General features: G+C 34.1%; 1 protein-coding gene across 1 annotated transcript in view; it reads right to left on the bottom strand.

The window, feature by feature from the left end:
• Positions 1 to 21,412, bottom strand: part of LOC149797584 (cholecystokinin receptor type A-like) — an 83,815-nt gene extending 62,403 nt beyond the window's left edge. Inside the window, exon 1 of the mRNA XM_089962487.1 lies at positions 20,431 to 21,412. Within this exon, the coding sequence (XP_089818613.1) occupies positions 20,431 to 20,797 (367 nt within the window). The 5' untranslated portion in view covers positions 20,798 to 21,412. The remainder of the gene's footprint in view (positions 1 to 20,430) is intronic.
• Positions 21,413 to 22,086: the final 674 nt, after the last annotated feature.

Below are 22,086 nucleotides of genomic sequence, written 5' to 3'. Positions count from 1 at the left end.
TTCCTGTTTTAATATCTGTCTGTGGAATACTTTCAGTCGTGTTCAGTTATAATTTGAGAGGAATCATTTATTTAAATTCTTCATTGGAATTACAAGGTTCGCATTGACGTTTCGGACTAAAACACCATTCGGAAGTTATTGAAGACTCATTCAAAAATATTATGGATATATCATTGTGGTACATCAAGACTATTGGTGAATCAACTAATTCAAAACTCTTTGGTACATCAGCAGATTCAAGATTATTAGAATTCTTTCAGAATATTCTTTACTTTTGGACCTGTGATATGACATTTAGGATTCTTTAGGATTTCTTTCACACTGCTTTAAATTCCACTTTAATTTCCTCTTTGTATTCTTGAATTAAATCATTTGTTGAATTTTACCAGATTTGTTGGTAACGCATCATTCTTTACATAGTTTAAGACCACAGAGTCGTTACACCTGAAATCAGAAACGTATGAACATAGTTTATAACGAGGAAAACGTAATTTCGATGGATATTTTACTACATGTGTACAAAAGGCGACATTTTCCATAACTGATCAAGAAGATAACATGCAGATGCCATGAGGTACACAGGTAAATTTCGAACCCAATTGTCGTCGAGTCTTTCATATTGATCCGGTTCATTTCTTTCTGAATTTCCCCGTAAGCATCAACATTTTGTAGAAAACTGGGGAAAATGTAGGTTGATTTTCGCTCCAAGAGAGTAAATTTGTTTGAATAACGCTGTTATTCTACCATGTCCAGTATATATAATGTGTGATTTTTTAAATTCTTTTCTTTTGTATCTCCGATTCTGTCGTATTGCTATGAAATTTGTTTATTGTTTTTCAAAGCAGAAAATATAGAACGGGTACATAGAAAATATTACAGGTGGTTAGCAGATGTTAAACTTTCTAGGAACAATATATTTGTATATAGAGAATTGTGCCAATATCTACTCTGTGTAAATAGATTTGTGCGCACCATCAACAAACTGATTTAAATTGCTAAACGCAACAAATGTCATTCTTCTAAATAGAAACCATTCCATGCTTACCATCAGCAAAATGAAGAATTATAATACTGGGTTTCTCATCTGAGAATGATACTACTACTGATCGCAGGCCTTGTGGAAGTCTGATATTATCCATATTCGATCCAGACAGTTTCCTTTTTATCGCATCTAAACCAAAGACTTAAAGATTTATTTCTTTCTCACTGGAGTTTTACAGTTGCTTCAAAAATGCTTCAGATATGTATAAAGATATAAAGGATATTTTTGACATCGCTTCGTACATTATAATAATTTGGAAATGCCAGCCACTGAATAACTTTATAAAAGAATTAAAAGTTTGATTACATCAATTAAGTATGGAGAATCGTAGACGTGTACGAAAGGGACTTCACGAAAGGATGTGAACTTTATGTACAATAATGATGCCGAAGATGAATACCACTTTGTCTTTATCTTTCCTCTATAGATCTCACTTAGAAAATCTCGTATGGATCATTATTATTGGTATAAACCAAGCATGTTTAAAATAGTTCAATGACTTAAAATGAAGATTTAAAATATGTAAATTAATTAGATAAATATTTGTATATAGCACTCTTACTCAGATTACCCTCTCTCTCTCTCTCTCTGTATCTCTCTCTCTCTCTCTCTCTCTCTCTCTCTCTTGGATTTTGTACATTTATTTATGCAAATGTGCATTGAGTATACATTTAGCATTGTACTGACTGTCAGCTTTGTATACAGAACGTCAAATCAATACAGTTTTGTGGTGTTTCCAGTTTCTCAATACCGAGTCTTTTCTTATATGCACGTTACAAATGTGCAATAAGAACAAAAGTTCATAATTATATCGGACTTATTTAAGTCAGATTTGTTTTGAACCGAACGTTCTATGTCAGAATGTTTTATATATTTGTATACAATAACTTTAATTTGTATTTTATAACACCATGTGTAATAATGATTTGTTAGGCCCTGCACTAATGATATGTCTAGCAATGTATATGCGCGAAGCCCTATCACTAGCAAAATACATGTGCGAAGCCCCGATTGAAGCAATGCATATGTGCGAAGCCCTGTCAGAAGCAATGTATATGTAAGAAGCCTTATCACAAGAAATGTATATGTGCGACGACTATCACATGTATATGTGCGACGACTATCATATGTATATGTGCGACGACTATCACATGTGCGATGCCCTACCACAAGTAATGAATATTTGCGAAGCCTTGTTTCAAGCATGTTCGACACCCTATCAAATGCAATGTATATGTGAAAAGCATTATCACAAGCAATGTGTATGTGCGACACCCTATCACAAGCAATGTGTACGTGAGACGCGTTATCACAAGCAACTTATATGTGCGACGTCCTATCAAAAACAATGTATATGTGCAATACCCTGTCGCTATCAATGAATATGTGAGAAGCATTATCACAAGCAATGTACATGTGAGAAGCCTTACCACAAACAATATATATGTGCAACGCCCTATCACAAACAATATACATGTGTGAAGCTCTGTCTCAAGCAAAGTTCATCTGTGACGCGCTATCTCAATCACTGTATGTGGGTTTCACGGTTAGTATCTCCCCTTGAAAACACCAGAGGGCATCTGGGTACAATTCACTTTCGGATAGTTCAATCAATTAAGATGGCAGATGTAGATCAAAAGAAAGATGTCACAGACCGCTCATATTCTGCATGCAGGGTCGATATCTCACTATCTTAAAAAGAAATTCTATCAATATTTGATCAATTGTTTTTACATCTTTTATTTATTTTTTCTCACTAACTTGCATTGCTTCCAGCTTTCAAATAAATATTATCTGCCCATTTCAGAACTTCATTATCTTTCCATTACAACATTATACTCAAGTTTGTATTATCTGAGTGTGCGAAAGTTTATCGCTGCTTAAAAAGTTCTTGCAATTTATCTCGCTTGAAGAATAATGAAAATATGTTTATTTTTTACAGCTTCAATCATAGCAGTTAATGGAGGTTGAACGTCAACGAGAAAAAAAGTCTATCTTCTTAAGGTTCTTTTATTATTGATTTAGACTGTTGCTTTTATATTAATGTTAATTATATTTTTCATGAAATAACTTGAGTATTTTTTTAAACTGTACAAATGTCAACCACGCTTAAACAGACAAACGCACGTACGAGTCTCATTGATGATTATTTTAATTTTATTTCCTTGAACGGTTGGAAATTTTAGAGTATACAATTTGGACAAATACTGATGTTATATACACTATGCATGTTTAGGACATTTGTGGCTCTCACATACCTGCCTGTCTGTCTGTATGCATGTCTGTCTCATTTCATCAGGTGTATAGGTATGTATATCCTCGAGTGAATGTTTGTTCGCATACGTATATTACATAAACATACTGCAAGTTAAAAACGAGTATAAATGATACTAAGATAGAAAGATTGAATGATAGGTAAAGAATATTTGTGAGTATTCATTTATTATTGACTTGTAGTGCATATTCTTACAAGCAGTTTTTTTTTTTAAAAATCATACTGTTTGCAATTTTATATCCGGTCACGTAGATCAATATTGATTCAAAAGGCGAAGCAAAGTAATAGAACGGAATCTGTGAACTAACTGGATCTTTAAAACTTACAGTTTTGATGCGAGGAAAGTTAAACAGAATTAAACTAACTTTAATAAGGCTGTTCTAGATGAATTTGTTGGTGGCAATCAGAAATGTTTGTCTAAAGACCCCAGCAAATTTGAGAGTTATTACGTGTCAGCATAAGCAAAGAAAAATCTCGCTGAAAGTTACTGCATGCACCGTCCAATACTAGATGTTTCAAAAGTCAAAAAGAAAATGAAACAAAATACGTCATTGGGCATGCTATTTAATCTGAATATTGTACGATATTTACACCCAAATATGGATAAATATTCGGTCTGCATTAATTACACTCCTTTATCGTTATGATAGTTAATGTAATTATTGTTTTGTTAAGTTCCTCCGAATACATTAAAATACGTGTTCCATTTTTATTTTTTTTTAAAAAAAAAACATTTTCTGGTATAAAATATTCAGCATTACAAATCAGCAGACTTATCGAATTCGTGTTATAATTTTCTTATCAAATTTGTGTTATAACTTTCTTAACTCGTTTATAAACGATCTATTAGCCTTGAGAAAGTAACTGAGAAAGAAGGATATGTCAACATTTGAAAAATGCAAATTGTTGAGATTGTTTTCGTTAAAGTTATATAGCCTAAATGTGCAATAAATGTTTAAAATCGGAGAACAAAGTGAAATGTTCCTACAAATGTATCTGAAATTATGGATAATGAATCATATTATCAGGTATAGACAGTGTATTTAATTTAATTATTTGATATCATTCAAGTATGGAAAGTAAATATTATTTAAATAACTGATATAATGTAAGTATGGACACTGAATCTAATTATTTGATTTAATATCTATAATTATTCTCCTAGGACGAACAAAAGATGTTTGACATATAATTGATTCATTGGTTTAACCATAATGATCTGTAGTACAGCTAAGATTCCTTCCTTTATTGACTTTATATTTCGCTAACCAAGGACACACGGCACTAACTATACGGAAGAACTGTGAACCAGTCTAGAAATGGGTGAACAAATAATAGAGTATTTACGGGTTTGGTGGTCCATAATTGGTTAATAATGAAAATTAAAATTTTAGTAAAAATATTTTTTGAGACCTTATCCTATATGTAATTTTTAAAAAAATATAGACAAATTTCTACTGATGCTATTTTAGCATTCTTACAGGCTTGACTCAGGAGTACTCAATAATGAAAGTAGCACCTGATTCATTTGGTGCAGAATCAACAACATGTATTTCATGCACATGTGTGTAAACAAAATGCCGCGGGTCATATGGTGCTCTCCACACATAAGCTTGCACCAAGGTTAGATGTGTATGGAGAATTATAGGTCTCATCATCAGCACCCAGAAATTTTAAGTTATTGAATTTTGAATATGATGGTGTTTCCATATGTTTACCATTGGAGTTGAATTAGTACCGTGTGTCCTAGAACGGTGAACTATCCAGAACTGCAAATATTTTGTGTGCATGCGCATTGGAGCTAAGGGGGGTAATTTTAGGCCCTACGATCAGTAACTCCGTTGCAACCGTGAAACCCCCTGTATGTACCACGCCCTATCTCAAGCAATGAATATGTGCGACGCCATATCTCAAGCAATGTAATTGTGCGACGCCCTGTATCAAGCAGTGTACATCTGCGACGCCCTATGTCAAGTAATGTATATGTGCTACGCCCTATCTCAAGCAATGAATATGTGTTACGCCCTATCTCACAATATGTAATTGTGCGACGCCCTGTATCAAGCAATGTACATCTGCGATGCCCTATATCAAGCACTGTATATGTGCCACGCCCTATCTCAAGCAATGAATATGAGCACCGCACTATCTCAAGCAATTTAAATGTGCGACGTCCTATCTGAAGTAATGTAAATGTGCGACGCCTTATCTGAAGCAATGTAAATGTGCGACGCCCTATCTGAAGCAATGTATATGTGCGAAGCCCTATCTCAAGCAATGAATATGTATGATGCCCTATTACATCGTCTTTCAGTCTGCATATTAAGAACTTCTAAAATTTTGCACAAATAAAATTTCGGAAGTAACCTACATAAATCATATTTTCTATTATGAAATATAAAATTGGGATGGTTTTGTTATAGTCAGCGGTTTAATTTCCGTTTTAAATTCTGAGTGTAAAAATATACATAAGTGCTATACGTTCGTTAACTAATCTAATAGTGGCCTGCAGGTCGTAATGATTTGGTTTAGACTAGAATCTAGGGAAGGACTCTCGAGGGAGGGTGGGGTGGATTGAATTAGATATAGTCTGGTTTTCTTTCGTCTCTCATATCATTTATATGTACATTTAAAAATAAGCTCTCTTTTTTTAAGAAAGCTCATCAAAGAACGACAAAAAATTCCCGGGGGGGGGGACAATATCCATTATATAGACTTATTATCAGAAATTTAGAAAATAATTCATAAGATTAGTCATTAATAGCAATTCCTATAATTTCAAGCCTTTTTAACAGGAAACTCCAATATAAGCTTAAAGTGTCCTCATTTTGAAAGTCTATAGTATCAGTTAGAATAAAGCAAGAATCAGTGAACTTTCCGATTTTTCTCAAGTTTGACCTCTATACCAGACTGATAAATCTCCATGACGTAGTTTCATTCTAAATAACCTATCTTATTTGGGAGATTTTAATTTGAATTTAAGCTTATTGCTCATAAGTAAGAAATCTTTAGGACAGGTGTCCTCTATACGGTGTACTCCTCATAAATGAAAAACCTTTAGGACAGGTGTACTTTATACGGTGTACTCCTCATAAATGAAAAACCTTTAGGACAGGTGTCCTTTACACAGTTTACTCCTCATAAGTAAGAAACCTTAAGACAGGTGTACTTTATACGGTGTACTCCTCATAAGTAAGAAAAAACCTTTAGGACAGGTGTACTTTATACGGCGTACTCCTCATAAGTAAGAAATCTTTAGGACAGGTGTACTTTATACGGTGTACTCCTCATAAATAAAATTATTTTTAGGACGAGTGTCCTTTATACGGTGTAATCCTCATAAATAAGAAACCTTTAGAACAGGTGTAATTTATACGGTGTACTCCTCATAAATAAAATTATTTTTAGGACAAGTGTCCTTTATACGGTGTAATCCTCATAAATAAGAAAGCTTTAGGGCAGGAGTCTTGTATACGGTGTACTCCTCTGCAGTAGGTTTTGTTGTACATTTTTTTATACTCACACGACAATATAGATGGGACTAGGCTGTCTTAATTTGTTCTCTCTAGTCAAGTGTAAGTGGTTAACAACTTATGAACTTTACTGAGAATTATTGCTAAAAAATAATAACCAATCCAATTTTGCAAAACATTTGTTCTGCTCATGACATTATTTATAGTGAATGATATCACTGCTTTATTACCTTTCTTGAAATTTATATTGGGATAGAATAAAACATGACATACTAAATCCACACGTATCCCTCAAAATATATTAATTCATCTTTCATTTAAACGATAAGTGAATTAGCTCCTAAGATTTGTACTTTTTGCTACTTTCATTGAATGTTATTTTTTGACGGCAGAATGAGTACAAAGAAAAAAAATAAATCCGTTATAAGAAGGAAAAAATACGGGACCAGATAAAGAAATCCCTTCAAAGTGAATCTAAATAAGCCGCATTTTGGACGGAAGAAAAACTGGCATTTCGCCAATGATGAGTACCTCTATAAAATCACGAATATTAATCAGATAAGTAAAACAAAGTAACTTTTATTTCTGAGAAAGAATTGTTTACGTTAATATTACGGGGGGGAAAAAAAAGCTTTTAACGGATCGATAATTCAAGCCAGATTGTTCGAAAGACGTAAATACAATTGAAATTAGGCATACGATACCAAATCTTGTGGAAAAGGCATTACCATACATCAAAAAGAAAACAAGCCACAATGAAACAACTGAAAATACTTTTTGACATGGAAAACTATGCATACTCGTGTTGTTATTCACTAATGTTCATTGAGGTGACGAGTGAATTGAATCGAATATATCAGCAAAAACTTTGCAGCGGTTATAGAGTAAAGTGAACTACCTCATCATGTTAAAAACAAGGAGTTAGTCAAAAGATTGATGAAAATTCAAAATGCCAAACGCATGCTCTATTCCATTAAATGTACATGTCAACACATGATTAAATTGTCTTTACAGACAAGATAATGTAGGAAACTTTAAAACTATTCGTATCTTCACGCAGTTATTATTCTATGACTCAAGTATGTTGAAGGCTGACAGCGTATTGTTTCGAGATAATTTTAGAGGACGATTTAAATCGATCGACATGGAAAATATATATTATTGGTACGTTAAACAATCTTTGGACCTTAAGCTTTATATTGGTTCGAAATTAACGACTCTATGATATTAGCTGGAATGTAACATATACTAAAAGCAGAAGTAACTAACAATGAGCTTGTACTTATGTATCTCCTAGACAAAATAAGGTGGTTCCATATACTGTGTTATAGTGTTAGTCTTTGAAACATCAAATTGCATGATGGTATTTAGCTATTCCAGGTGATGATGAAATGGCCTTAAATTAGATTTTAAGAAAGGGTATTCAGTTTCCAAAGCTCTTCAGGTATGCAAAACTTTGGAATAAGAACATAGGGAAACCAGCTTCCAAACGCTCTGTGGGTATGCTAAAATCGGGACTAAAATGATACGGAAACCAGGTTCCAAACGCTCTCTGGGTATGATAAAATCGGACTAATAAGACAGGGAAGCTAGCTTCCAAACACTCTTTGGGTGTGATAAAATTGGGACTAATACGACAGGGAAACCAGCTTCCTAATTACTAAAATCGGGACTAATAAGGACAGAGAAACTAGCTTCCAAACGCTCAATGGGTATGCTAAAATCGGGACTAATAAGACAGAGAAACTAGCTTCCAAACACTCTCTGGGTATGCTAAAATTGGGACTAATAAGACAGAGAAACTAGTTTCCAAACGCTCTATGGGTATGCTAAAATCGGGACTAATAAGACAGAGAAACTAGCTTCCAAACGCTCTATGGGTATGCTAAAATCGGGACTAATAAGACAGGGAAACCAGCTTTCAAACGCATTGTGGGTATGCTAAGAATGTACCATAGTATCGGACCTTTTACCAAACATTCTATGGTACCAAGTCATGAAGTCTAGCATCCATAAATCATTCGACTGAGCGTCTTACAAATATCCATCAAATCGAGCAAGGAAAATGAATGAGAAACATATTAATGGAAATTCCCCGTGGCTAAAGTCAACTCAAACTCCTGTGTTAAAACTCCAAGATTAATTGTAAAATATGATATATCGGCAAACATATGCGTGACGTGGAAACAAATGCAACAGTTTATTTCGCATCAATTGTTGCATGAAAGGTGTCGACTTGCAAGCATTGGAAAGGATGTCATGTCCTAAAATTCTGATTGGAGTCATTTGTTTCTGCGAATAAATCATACTGAATAATGGTGATTTACACTGAAACAGCATAATAAATACCACATTTGTCAGATCAATAACTACTGTTTGTGAAAGAGACGTGTAGTTCAATTGCTCAAACAAAAGAAAGACTTAATTAAAATATATTGCCAATTTTCTGATTTACATATAACTATTTCCAAGCTTAACTAATTTTCTTTAGTTCTTGGTCAAATGTAAATTTCAGGTATGACCTCGTGACACTGATTATTCTCTTCACTGTATACCATTCCTGGTACTGGGAATTTATGGATTAATCACCATAATGTGCATTTATGGATAAATCCTCATATTATCCATTTATGGATAAATCCTCATACTAAGCATTTATGAATAAATCCTCATACTATGCATTTACGGATAAATCCTCATAATGTGCATTTATAGATGAATACTTATAATATTCATTTACGGATAAATCCTCATACTATGCATTTATGGATAAAATCCTCACGCTGTGCATTCATGGATAAATCCTCATGCCATTTATTTATGGATAAATCCTCATACTATGCATTTATGGATAAAATCCTCATACTGTGCATTTATGGATCAATCCTCATACTATGCATTTATGGATAAATCATCATATCTGCATTTAGGGATAAATCCTCATACTATGCACTTATGAATAAATCCTCATACTATGCATTTACGGATAGAATCTTCATAATGCGCATTCATATATAATTCCTCATAATATGCATTTATGGATAAATCCTCATGCTATTCATTTATGGATAAATCCTCATACTATGTATTTAGGGATAAATCCTCATACTATGCATTTATGGCTAAAATCCTCATACTGTGCATTTATGTATTAATCCTCATACTATGCATTTATAGATAAATCATCATAATGTGCATTTAGGGATAAATCCTAATACTGTGCAATTATGAATAAATATTCTTACCACGCATTTATAGATAAATCCTCATAATATGCATTTATGGATTAATCCTCGTACTGTGCATTTATGAATAAATCCTCATACTATGCATCAATACATAAATTCTCATAATATTCATTTATTGGTAAAATCCTCATACTATGCATTTATGGATTAATCCTCATTATATGCATTTATGGATTAATTCTCATTCTGTGCATTTATGAGTAAATCCTCATACTATGTATTTATGGATAAAATCCTCATACTGTGCATTCATGGCTAAATCCTCATACTATGCATTAATGAGAAAGCTTTTATAAAAATCATCAAACTGTACATGTATTGATAAATCGGCATACTGTGCATTTATGACTAAATCCTCACACTATGCATTTATGAATAAATCCTCACACTATGCATTTATGAATAAATCATCATACTGTACATTTATGGATATATCGGCTTACTATGCAGTTATGACTAAATCCTCATACTATGCATTTCTGGACAAATCCTCATACTATTTATTTATGGATAAATCCTCATGCCATTCATGTATAGATAAATCCTCATGCAGTGCATTTATGGATAAATCCACGTACTGTAATGGACAAATCTTGATTCTTCGCATTTATGGACAAATCCTCATAATATGCATTTATTGATAAATCCTCATACTGTGCATTTATGAATAAATTCGTATTTACGAACCAGTGGGTGAATGAGATGCGTCCTGTTCTTTCATTTCAGTACGAACAAAACGGAATCGTTACTCTAAAATCGGGTAGATAGATGAATTCTGATTTACATCTTTACATTTCATTATCCGCACATGTTGTGGCCAAGTACTCATGTTAGAACCTCCTCATGTTAAAATTGAATTATACATTCGATATTTGTTCTATGTTTATAGGTTTCTGTAGTTGTATCGGGAAATATGAACGAGTTTTTCGGATGGAAATACTGCATGACCATGGGAGTGCAGTATATTCATCCGACAAAACGAGTTCACATTTCCCCATACAAATGCAGTAACCTTTTTATATATGCCCATTTTCTTATTCTACCTAAGGCTTAATTATGAAAACAAAAATACACTAAACGAAACAAAGTAACTGAACGTATGGCGTATTCCAAACTAAAAATACAAGTGAATATTCTTCATTACACAACAACAACATTATTAATGCGCACATAACTCCGCCCAGATAAATTTGAACTTAGTCGAAAGAAAATGGAGTTTTGGTCTACTTAAAATTGAAATTTGGAGTCATATTGTGAATGAATGCGCATTGCAACAACTTTTCTATTTAATCTGGAATGAATATATTTTGGTATTTGTGTCGTATCTACGAAATTTCGTGATTATGGACTGGATTTATATGTGCCATTTCTACATGAACAACATCGGATTTCAGCTGCGACGGAGCAGCGTGTTGACATCTGCAGGTGTGTTTCTGTTCTGTCATTGAATGTTTGAAATCATAATGTGGTGAAAATATAAAGTTTTTAATTGCAATTATCAAAAAGACGCTATCGAATACAATGTTATCTTTATTTTGAATGCAATTAGGAGGATGTAATTGTACTTGGAATATAATTGAAATTTACAGTACAATTTCGAAATGTGTAATCAAGCTTGAGAACCCATAATATGGCTCATGTAATTCGATTTGCCGAGCTTAGAAAATACATTTTGAAGAATTCAGGATGTAAAACTGTAAGTATGCTTTTTGCCATTCTTATAACCGTCTAGAAAAGATAGTTTATGCCTTGTCATTTGCATGTTATTTGTAGGGACCAAGCAATTTTATACAATCTGGCGTATATCGCCCACCCAAATCCGAAACATTGTATCAAAAAAGTTAACGAGCAATGTAGCAAAGCAGCTGGTACGCGGTAGTCCACGAAACATCTGCTTTAGTTCATTCAGAAACAAATTTAATCAATCATAACGTAAAGCGCCTACCACGTGAATGTACATGATTTGTTTACATATCAAAAGTACTGGCGTCTGCGTTCATTGTTTATTACAATAGAAAGTGGTTCCTTTACGAGTGCAATATGAAGTGCACGCGAGTTCAAAATCGTAAAATATTGAACGATTCCGACAATTTAAAGTTAACGGAGAAAGAAAAAAAATGAGCATATAATAATCGTTATTTTGTTCTGCTGATGAACGTGTTTACTACAGACCTAGTAAACAAATGCACTAATTTTCCTTTCTTGTAATTAGCAAATATTACCTCAGTGGCATTAGCTGGAAAATATTAAGTCTTCAGCTGAGGATCTCAGGTAAGCCAAAGCTTAATTGAAGATATATTTAGAAAATAATAGGAATTCGTGAGAATGGATTCCAAACAAGCCTGTTAATTTTCATCTTGTGTGATACCTTTCAAGAGCCAAAACATTCTAACACCATTAATGCTGTTGATCAGGTTACAATGTGCTCTCATTAACATTTTAGTCCTAACGTTACCATATTTAATAATTTATTGGAATGACTGAAGTGCTCGAAACTATCATTGACCAAAAATGTGTTCTAGACTATTTGGATGAAAACGATTGCATGCAATCTTCATTTGCTTTCGATCATATCTATGCAACTCATAAGTGAAAATAATTTTGACCCAGTATGGTAGCATATTATTTACCGATATTCGCATATTCCTTACTAATTTTAGGAAGTGAGTCACTTTAACACAGTGAGATTGTTCGAAGTATTCTTCTCCTAAGATGATGTTTAGTTAGAACTGAGACTGGCGAAAAAGAACAACTAAAATTTCTCAAAGATAGATATAAGTTCTCATGTTGCAATAGAGTGGTCTTAATTGTTTTCAATATATTACGTATTCATCATGATATATTGAAATGGATCTCTTGTCATAATGATATATTAAAATGGATCTCTTGTCATCTTGCTATTGAAATGGATTTCTTGTCATAATGATATATTAAAATGGATCTCTTTCCATCATGATATATTGAAATAGATCTCTTTCCATCATGATATATTGAAATGGATCTCTTTTCATCTTGATATATTGAAATAGATCTCTTATCATAATGATATATTGAAATGAATCTTTTGTCATCTTCATATATTGAAATGGATCTCTTGTCATATTGATATATTAAAATGGATCTCTTTGCATCATGATATATTGAAATGGATCTCTTGTCATAATGATATATTGAAATGGATCTCTTTACATCATGATATATTGAAATGGATACATTTTCACATGGATCAAAAATGTATTTCCTTACGTATGGTATATTTACATATTAAGACTTAATTATTTTCCTCTCTCTCTCTCTCTCTCTCTCTCTCTCTCTCTCTCTCTCTCTCTCTCTCTCCGAACGTTTAAAAAGGTCAACACCGTAGACCTTTTAAACAACGAGGAAGTGTCATCAGAATGTATCAAACCAAACGATAAAGTAAAACAGGTAAGTTTCAAGTGATATCTTATTTTTATTTCATTTTCTCTTTATTTTGTATAGGAGCTGTACAAGTAGAGGCTCATTGTTATTTCTTCATTGTTATCACATTCATGTCATGTTTCTGCTCAATATTCAGTGTGACCCATACTTGTTACACTTTAGTCTTCGACAATTTGTAACATAGTTAAGTGCAAGTCTCCGGAGGAAATACAATACTAAAAATTGTTTAATTGGGGATTTAAACTTTCATGATACACAGGATCATGTTTGCAAAAATGGATAAAAGGGGATTGGTGAGCGTTGTTTGCAAACCAAAATAAGCTGCTTATGAAATCAAATTTGACAACAAGCTTACCTTGGCCCCCTAATTAGTGGTACAGCGCAAAAGTAAACAAAATAATTAAGCACGATCTAAAAGATAAACTCCCAAGTCATTCAAAGCTTCAGTTTAAATAGGTCGGATCTAACGGATCTGTGACGACTCTAACCCCTTCACCAGCAACGACCAATGTATCAATCTGAGCAAGCGATGTTTTAACAAAAAGTCTTCTGGTTTTTCATTTTTCGTATTAAAAGTGTTATTAATTGGAATTTGAAATTATAACAAACGTTTTTTTCTTTAAGTCTATGTTACCACATTTATTGTGTTTTGTCTTTTAAGGTAAGATTTTGTATATGTATGTAGGGCTAGAAATTAACGTTAATCCTATATCCGGCAGTTAGATATTTCCTGGCGAACCAGTAAAACCCAGTAAAGTGGAAACATTTTGTTTAGTCCATTGCAACTCTGCCAGTCGTAATAATATTTTCACTTCACAGCTACCATAGCAGTTTATTGTTTTGGAGATGGCCGTGATTCGGACTTCTCTTTCATGTTTCATTGATATGTTTATTGTGTTAACGAATACGTACCAACAACCTGCAGCTGACGAGGTGTATCCTCGCGGCGCAAATGGACAGGTTTTAAAAAATTCATTGTTCTTCGCTCATGAAGTAAATGAGTGAAATTAGAGCCTAAAGAGTATTCACGCACGTAGAACTAGACTTGTGCACTGCCCTCAAGAATTTATTTCGTTACTAATAATAACAAAATGCTCAAGGTGTCAGGCTAGTAATGACCAATCAGAACTGGTCGTTTGGTCCAGAATTATGCCGAATAGTATGATTTAATAAACAGTAGAAAAACTGTGCGGTGACAACTGTAGACGTGTAAGTATTTGAAAGGTGTGCAAAGGAAGAGAAAATAGATGATGACCGAGAGAGAGTGCGGTCGTACATATGTTTACGAGAAGAAACCAAGAAAGTACCAAACAATGATGGACAAATGAACACAGGGCTGAAGTAATCCCGGGAGTTGCTGTATTGTTGAGCACTTTCTGTATAGGCGCATAAAAGCCTTTAATATTTTCGGAAACAGAGGGGGACACTTCAATGGCCGTTATCTTGACATAAATAAAGTATGGAGAAGTGCCCATAAATAGAGAGGTTCCGGTGAAATACAAAGGTGTGCTGTGTACTTCATTCGTTGATTGTTGACCTAAAAGCTTTCATAAATTGTAACTGAAATCAAAGCTGGCTCATCAGCAATAGAGAAAATGGTGGCATTTTTAACAAAAGCATCTTGAAGATTCTTGTTGGTGAAATACGGTTGTTATTGTTTTGCGCTGATGCCAATACATAATAAATGTTAAATTTGAAGCTGATCTGGCTCTGTTTCGTTTTAACAGGATGAGTGAAATTTAGACGGGATCAGTAAACACGTTACTGTGGCATCTTGCATGTTATTTATATATATAAAAAAATCTCAATTTCGAACCTGTATGTAATGTATACATAGGTGTTGTTACCCAGCTTTGTGATATCCCCGCCATCAAAATCGCAGATGCTTTACTGTCTCCATAAAAGACCATCGCGTACATGATCACCATCTCTCCGCTCCATTTTCTTTCCTTCCTTTCCTCCCTCCGCAAACGCATGCGCACATATAAGTGCCGCAAGACACCGATTGTTAGTGTGACGCAGCGGGCTATAATGGTCTTTTAGCATGTCTTACATGATTCGTTTCTTTATTAAATTATTTACATGGTTCCGTTTTTTTTTAAGTTAATTCGAATGTCAGCTGGATTCTGTGTTGGAGTATAAAGTATAAGGTTAATCGAATTTAACGTTGAATTTAACGAAAACACACCCAAAGTACATTGTACGGTTTCTTTTATACTTGTGAAAATGCACAGTGAATTTAGCAAGGACGTTATTGAAAACATCTTTAAATCTTTGCTTTCCTTTAAGGCACAAAATGGACTGATGTTTTATGCGGCAAGGACTTAACAGAAAACTGTCTGTGTTTTATAAATTATATGTAGAAGTACTAAGTATGTTGAAGTTTTTAAAGAATAAACGGGTTTAAATTAAAATTAGAGTACGCGTATTGAAAACACTCCGTGTCTTCCTTTACTCTTTAGAGTACAAAGGTAATTAATTTTGTATCTTACTCGACATAATGCGTTTCCACTCTCTGAGATTCATGTAAATGTTTTGTCGTTAAGTATTATCCTATTGTTACGTGCAAAGGGTCATTCTACCGAGCGAATGAAACGCCCGCGTGAGCATAGCTTGAGGACGATATTTTCCCCTATTGCCAGGGACCTCAAGATAACAACTGTTGGCAACTAAAATGTTTTTAAACGTACATACAATATAGATAATTTTCCTAATTATCGCTAGGCGCTCGGCATTAACAGGTTAGTGTTATGACTGGTCGGGCTGGTGTCAGGATAACGTAATGGGGTGGGATATCATGCTACATGTCTGCGGCATGATGCCCCAGTGCTAGACATCACTAGAAACTGACATTCTGCAGACATCGTAGGGATATGACTGAAAAAATTGTTAAAGCTACGTTAAAAATCCAAATCACACACATACACACACTCATTTTGTGATACACACACCTGCCCATTGTAACCCTTCTGACCAATGTTACAGCTGTATAAATTTTCGTTGTTTAGTGACACTTTCTTTTGAGTACATTTATTAAACCCCTTAATTGATTTTCTTCCTACTTTAGATAATTATAATGACGTACAGTTCTCTTTCCGCTTGTTTGCCATCTTGGTCTTGAGTTCAAGGTCGCAATCTTAGAAACTTTTCGTTTAGGTTTTGGATAAAGTTTGTTTTCATTAGTTTACATATCCCGAATTCTTGGATGGACTTTGTTCTCTCTAAGATTGAGTCATTATGAACAGGGTCGACAATGGAGGAGGGGGCAACAGTGGATATATCCTCTGGACCTCGGGCTACGTGAGTGGCCAGGGTCGAACAAAACTTTATAATTTTATAAAAGAAAATCTTTGTTTGAAAAAGAACTGTGAGAGGCCCGGGTGTTTCTTACCAGTGGGCCCCTGGTCGCCCTCTACGGCCAAAATATAATATTATAATAAAGTCTCTGAGTTATTTTTTTTTCTTTTTTCGTTTCAATTATACCCTGTCTTCTTATTTACCTGTACTAGGGTGGTAGGTAATGGAGACTAAATAAATCGAGATGCAAGAAAAACAAATTGATATTTTGTTTAGTCATACTTTTTTTACAGCATTTAAGACTGAAGTATGTATACATAAAGTAATTTTGTGGTAAAAATAAAGGCTTACTTACATACTGAGTCAGATACTGAGAAACACAGTCTTCTAGTCTGTTTATCAATCATTATTTATAGTCTCTCCCTAGTTTAAATGGTTATAAAATCTTCTTGGTCTTAGAGTTACAAATGTTAATCGCACCACAACGGTTTCTTAGTGTACAACAAGTTTCGAGTCCATTGAAAATAGACAGGCAGGAAATTTAATTATGCCATCACTCGTACATTTCTCAATTCGTTCAATATGTTTCCTATTACCCGGCATTTTATGAGACAGAATCTAATTATTTGTCTTTCTTCAGATTAGATCGTAGTTACACAGAATCAGTTCATTTCTTTGACCCTAGTTTTCATTTAATTTCATAGAAGGGTTACATTAATTCCTCACCTTGGGCTATCCACTTGTCTTTAACCTTGTAATAGCTGAGAAAGATGAACCTTCTTTGTTAATGATGCCACATAATGATCATTGCTTACTGAAATCTCTCTCTCTCTCTCTCTCTCTCTCTCTCTCTCTCTCTCTCCGCTGTCTGGACAACTTGGAAAACGAAATATGATTTAAAGTAATTGTTACAGAAAAACCCACGCATGCTCATACTCACTCATATCATAATTACCAGGATCCAACCATGTGAAACTCCCATTTCAACGATGTATACATTCACCAATGCAGACGTAATAAATTACTATATTAAGTGTGTATACATGAAAGCTAGGCATATTATTCTAGACTATATGCTCATGAAGCATCAGCGTTGAAATACCACTGGTTCTAATGAAACTATCAGATAGAGAATTGATACAGGGATTCACAATTGTTTTTCCTTTTAACTTTTAGCGTAGAGTAAGATAATCTATGTTGGATTATGTTGGGGTTTGCACCGAGACAAGGAAATTCTAGTAAACGGGTTAAAATAGGTATCTCCCCACAAGGCTCTGCCGAGGGGTGTGACAAAAGATGTAAGCCCGCCACTAGGATTTCCTTGTCTTGGCACACACACAAATTAGATTATTTTTCGCAACCATTTTTTTAACACTTAAATTAAAATAACCCAGCACGTTTGCAAATTAGATAGCATTATTCATCAGGTACTGTTATTGCCTCTCACTTTATGTAAAGGTAATCAGGTTTTGTATTATTTTATGAAGATCTCAATAACAATCGAAGTAAAAATCTAGCAACATATGCTACTCTTAGAAAAGAAGTATAAAAAAATTAAGAAAAAGTTATGATTGTTACCTGTTTCAAATATTCTATCATGAATTTCTCGATTAACGTGCTTTTATTTTTTTAATCGCGCATTAATACGAATATGATAACGAGTGCAATGGCGTGAACTGTTAATTCTACGTACGCAAGTTCTAAGCATAAGAAAATAGAACCATAAAACCATTTAATATTATTACTGTGTTATAACATTAAATCGATGGCTGTCATATGAAAAGAACAGTACGTAATGAATATATTGTATGCGATAACTTTTAACTTTGGACAGTTCTAATTTGGAAAAAGTTCTATGGTAGGCAACCGTTCGATGAAGTACACAACTCCAATGCGTCTTGACTGTGAGGAGTTTTCTAATTCATGATATTCTTGGAAATTAATATTTTCTGTCTGGAAATATGGCAAGTATTGCTATTACTGTTACAATGATACGCTGCATGGAAACCTTGTGGAATAACGTGTGGACTTACGAATAAAATACTCTGATTGGTAAGGATTGATGAATGAACCGCTCTGATTGGTAAATGCAAGAATGTTCATTAGTTTACAGTGTTTGATATAATTGGGGCTAGTTGAGGATGTTTGAAAAAGTTTGAAACCCGCAGGTCTGACATAACATATTTCTGGTTTTTGCCAGATTTGCGGATGCTCTCGCGTGTGGACTTTTGTAGCCTGTGATGTGTAATGTCTGTGTCTGGAGCAGTGTTTTCTCTTATAGTTCGTAGCATCGTTAGTTTCATCCTATCTGTAGTTCAGTAAATTTTCAGTTCACCGTCATTAAATCTAGCTAAAAGTACCTAAGTAGTTTCACATGAAGCATTTCGATAGGATAAAATTCGACATGATGTGTGTAGTTTCTAGCAAAATACCAAATATCTCAACTTGGATGTGTGTGTGTGTCCCTCTCAAAACGTTTTATAAGGTGTGTTAGCAACGTTGGTGACACATTAAGTTGCTTAACGAATAAATATATTTATATTATATATCTGCTGTTGTTGTTTTATTTTAAACAACTTCGTCAGGTACAGCAGAAGACAAGAGGGGTTTCTTCTTTTAAAAAGTAGTTCCTAGCGCGTAGACGCCATGATTGAGACGACGGTACTGAGACGACCAGACTGAGATAAGAAAAATTGTGTCTTTATAGGGAAAAGTATTTGACATCGTGCACATTCTGGAAAAATGGTAATACAACACTCCCTCGTCATGTCACTGTTCATGGGACCTATGGAATATTCCGCCGTACAGGAAACTGCCTTATATTAAAGTACGTTACTCATATAATTTGACTTTTGTGTAATAAAATGATATCCGTAATGATGCTGACCATTTACAAGGAGTCGTGCCATAACGCAGGACAATATAGCTGGAATAAGCTCCATTAATTCTCCAAAACCATTGCACTAGTCATTGTAAATACTGAAAATGTTCTAGCATGAAGTAACTACTGATGTTTACAATCAGTGATTATTCCATATTCATTCATATCAATAAAGTGCAAGGCAAAAGATAAAAGTAGATAGATAGATAGATGATAGATCGATCGATCGATCGATCGATGGAAGGGCAGACGAAAGGATGGATGGATGGATAGATGTAACAATAAATATAGATTAGAGAAGGAGGAACGAAAGAGAAAGTAAAACGAAATAAAGAAACATTGGAAACACAAGTCAAAGAAACGGTATAAAGTACATCTTAAACAGATGTAAACATGAATACAATGCACGAATATGAAAAGATGTAAAGAAAGGAGAGCAGACCCCAAAAACTAATAATTAAGTAACGAATGGAATATTGGGAGAGACATGGGGTGGAAGTAACAAAAAACAAAGAAGGCAAGAGCGTGTAACAGCCGATTAAACTGATTGTTGATTTGTTTTAAAATACTTCTACTGATTTATCGTCATGTCAAAAATGTAACGGAGGCTAAAAGCTTTTGTGGTAATTGATCACCAAATTATACTGTAAAAAATAAAACTTCATTCACATATATAATCCAGATATGGCATTGTTAGTCATTAATGATTCATTTTTCCGGTCAAATCCAAGCTAGCCTTTGCTAACAATTAAGATCTCAGAACGGAGAATAAATAAACTTAAAAGTAAACTTACCTTGCAAGTAACGCACCAGAACACACATAAAGGCCCCGAAGATAAATTCGTTCATTAACATTGGCACAAGAGAAAAGGGCATACACAGAACGGAAAGAAGCAAATCGCTTATCGCCAAGTTCAACAAGTAGATATTTGTGACGGTCCTCATCCTCTTATTGCGCACCAGTGTTAGAATCACCAAAATATTCCCTACAACCGATAATACAAATATTACCGAGTACAGGGGAATACTCGTCTCTGGCCGCATCAGTGTACTGACCTGATGACGCAGCGGTCGACAACATGTCAGGTTAGCAGTCACGCTGATTGTCTCGTTAAACAGTGCATTTGATTCCACTTTGAAAACAGAAGTTATGTTTTCCATGAGAAAGTCCTATGGTAAATTATTTCCGGATTTTACTATTTAAAAAATTGGAATTCTTTGCTTTTGAAAGTTGTGTTCTTTTCCAACGCTGGCTGTGTCAAAGTCATTAGGTTTTATAACCGGACTGAAAGGTAGATCAAAGTTTGTTGCAAGTTCCCTGTTTATATATTTAAACATTGAAACTTTGTGCACTATTTTGTGCGGAAGACACAAAATTATTTTTAAAGCAGTAAAATAAAAAAATAAAAAAGGATTAATCAAAACATAGTTAAAGTATTTAAACTTCGATGTATTTGCAGCATGAAAACACTAAAAGATGTCACCAATACATGTTGACAAAACTTAGAACCAGCTTTAGATTTTAAACTGAGCTCAAGGTTCTACCCGAGGCAGATACACTCAACAAAATTAGTATGCATTATTAAGAAACTAAACATTGGTGATTTGATTCCAGTTTAGATGCAATTCAATTTGTGAAGGTGTCAATCATTAAAGAGTTAAATTCCTCCACAGAATATAACTCAAATTTTCCGCCCAAATACTCCTCTAAGGTCGGACTGCAATCATGTTAATGATAATCAAAAGCAGTTTCCCGATAAATACTGATGCTTCTGTTCCATCGGCACTATCGGTTTTGCATAGCAGTACACATGTTGATAGCCTTTTATTTGATCCAGTGCATAGATAAAAGCCAGAGCGTATGGTTATCCTACCAGAGACGTGTTTAATAGTGTTCGGAGGCAGAGGCTTTTCAACATAAACCCGTCTCACTTGTTTTACGTATTGTATTCCTGATCCACTTTCGTTTTGTGATAAGCCATGGAAATAAAAGTTGGTTATGTAATACATAAAGAGTAGTTATATCTTTCAGTAATTAAGTCTAGCACAGAATTTTAATACCACTTCGCTATAGAGGGAAAGTAATTTAAAACTACTGAATATTAAAAGGTATCAATGAAATTCCAACCACAGCACTTGTTACTTTAAACAGATGTAGAATCATATACCTTCACCATTAGAGTTTTAGGATCAATAACTTATTTATTTACAAAACCAACAACAGCATGAGGGTACATCGCAAGTGCAGAAAGGTCAATATATTCGAAGATACGGAGGCTTATCTTCTAGCCAATATATATGAGTGTGTGTGTGTGTGTGTGTAGCTGTGTATGGATGTGTATATGTGTATATATATTTATATGTTAATCAGAAAGTGAATCAGGAATACAATACGTTTAACACGCGCACGCATATATGCATACAAACATATATGCATGCATACGTGTGTC

The sequence above is a fragment of the Sinohyriopsis cumingii genome, chromosome 6 (assembly GCF_028554795.1).
Source record: "Sinohyriopsis cumingii isolate HCF-2022 chromosome 6, ASM2855479v2, whole genome shotgun sequence".
NCBI lineage: Eukaryota > Metazoa > Mollusca > Bivalvia > Unionida > Unionidae > Sinohyriopsis > Sinohyriopsis cumingii.
The sequence above is the reverse complement of the archived record's forward strand: the minus strand, read 5'-3'. Positions and strand labels throughout refer to the sequence as shown.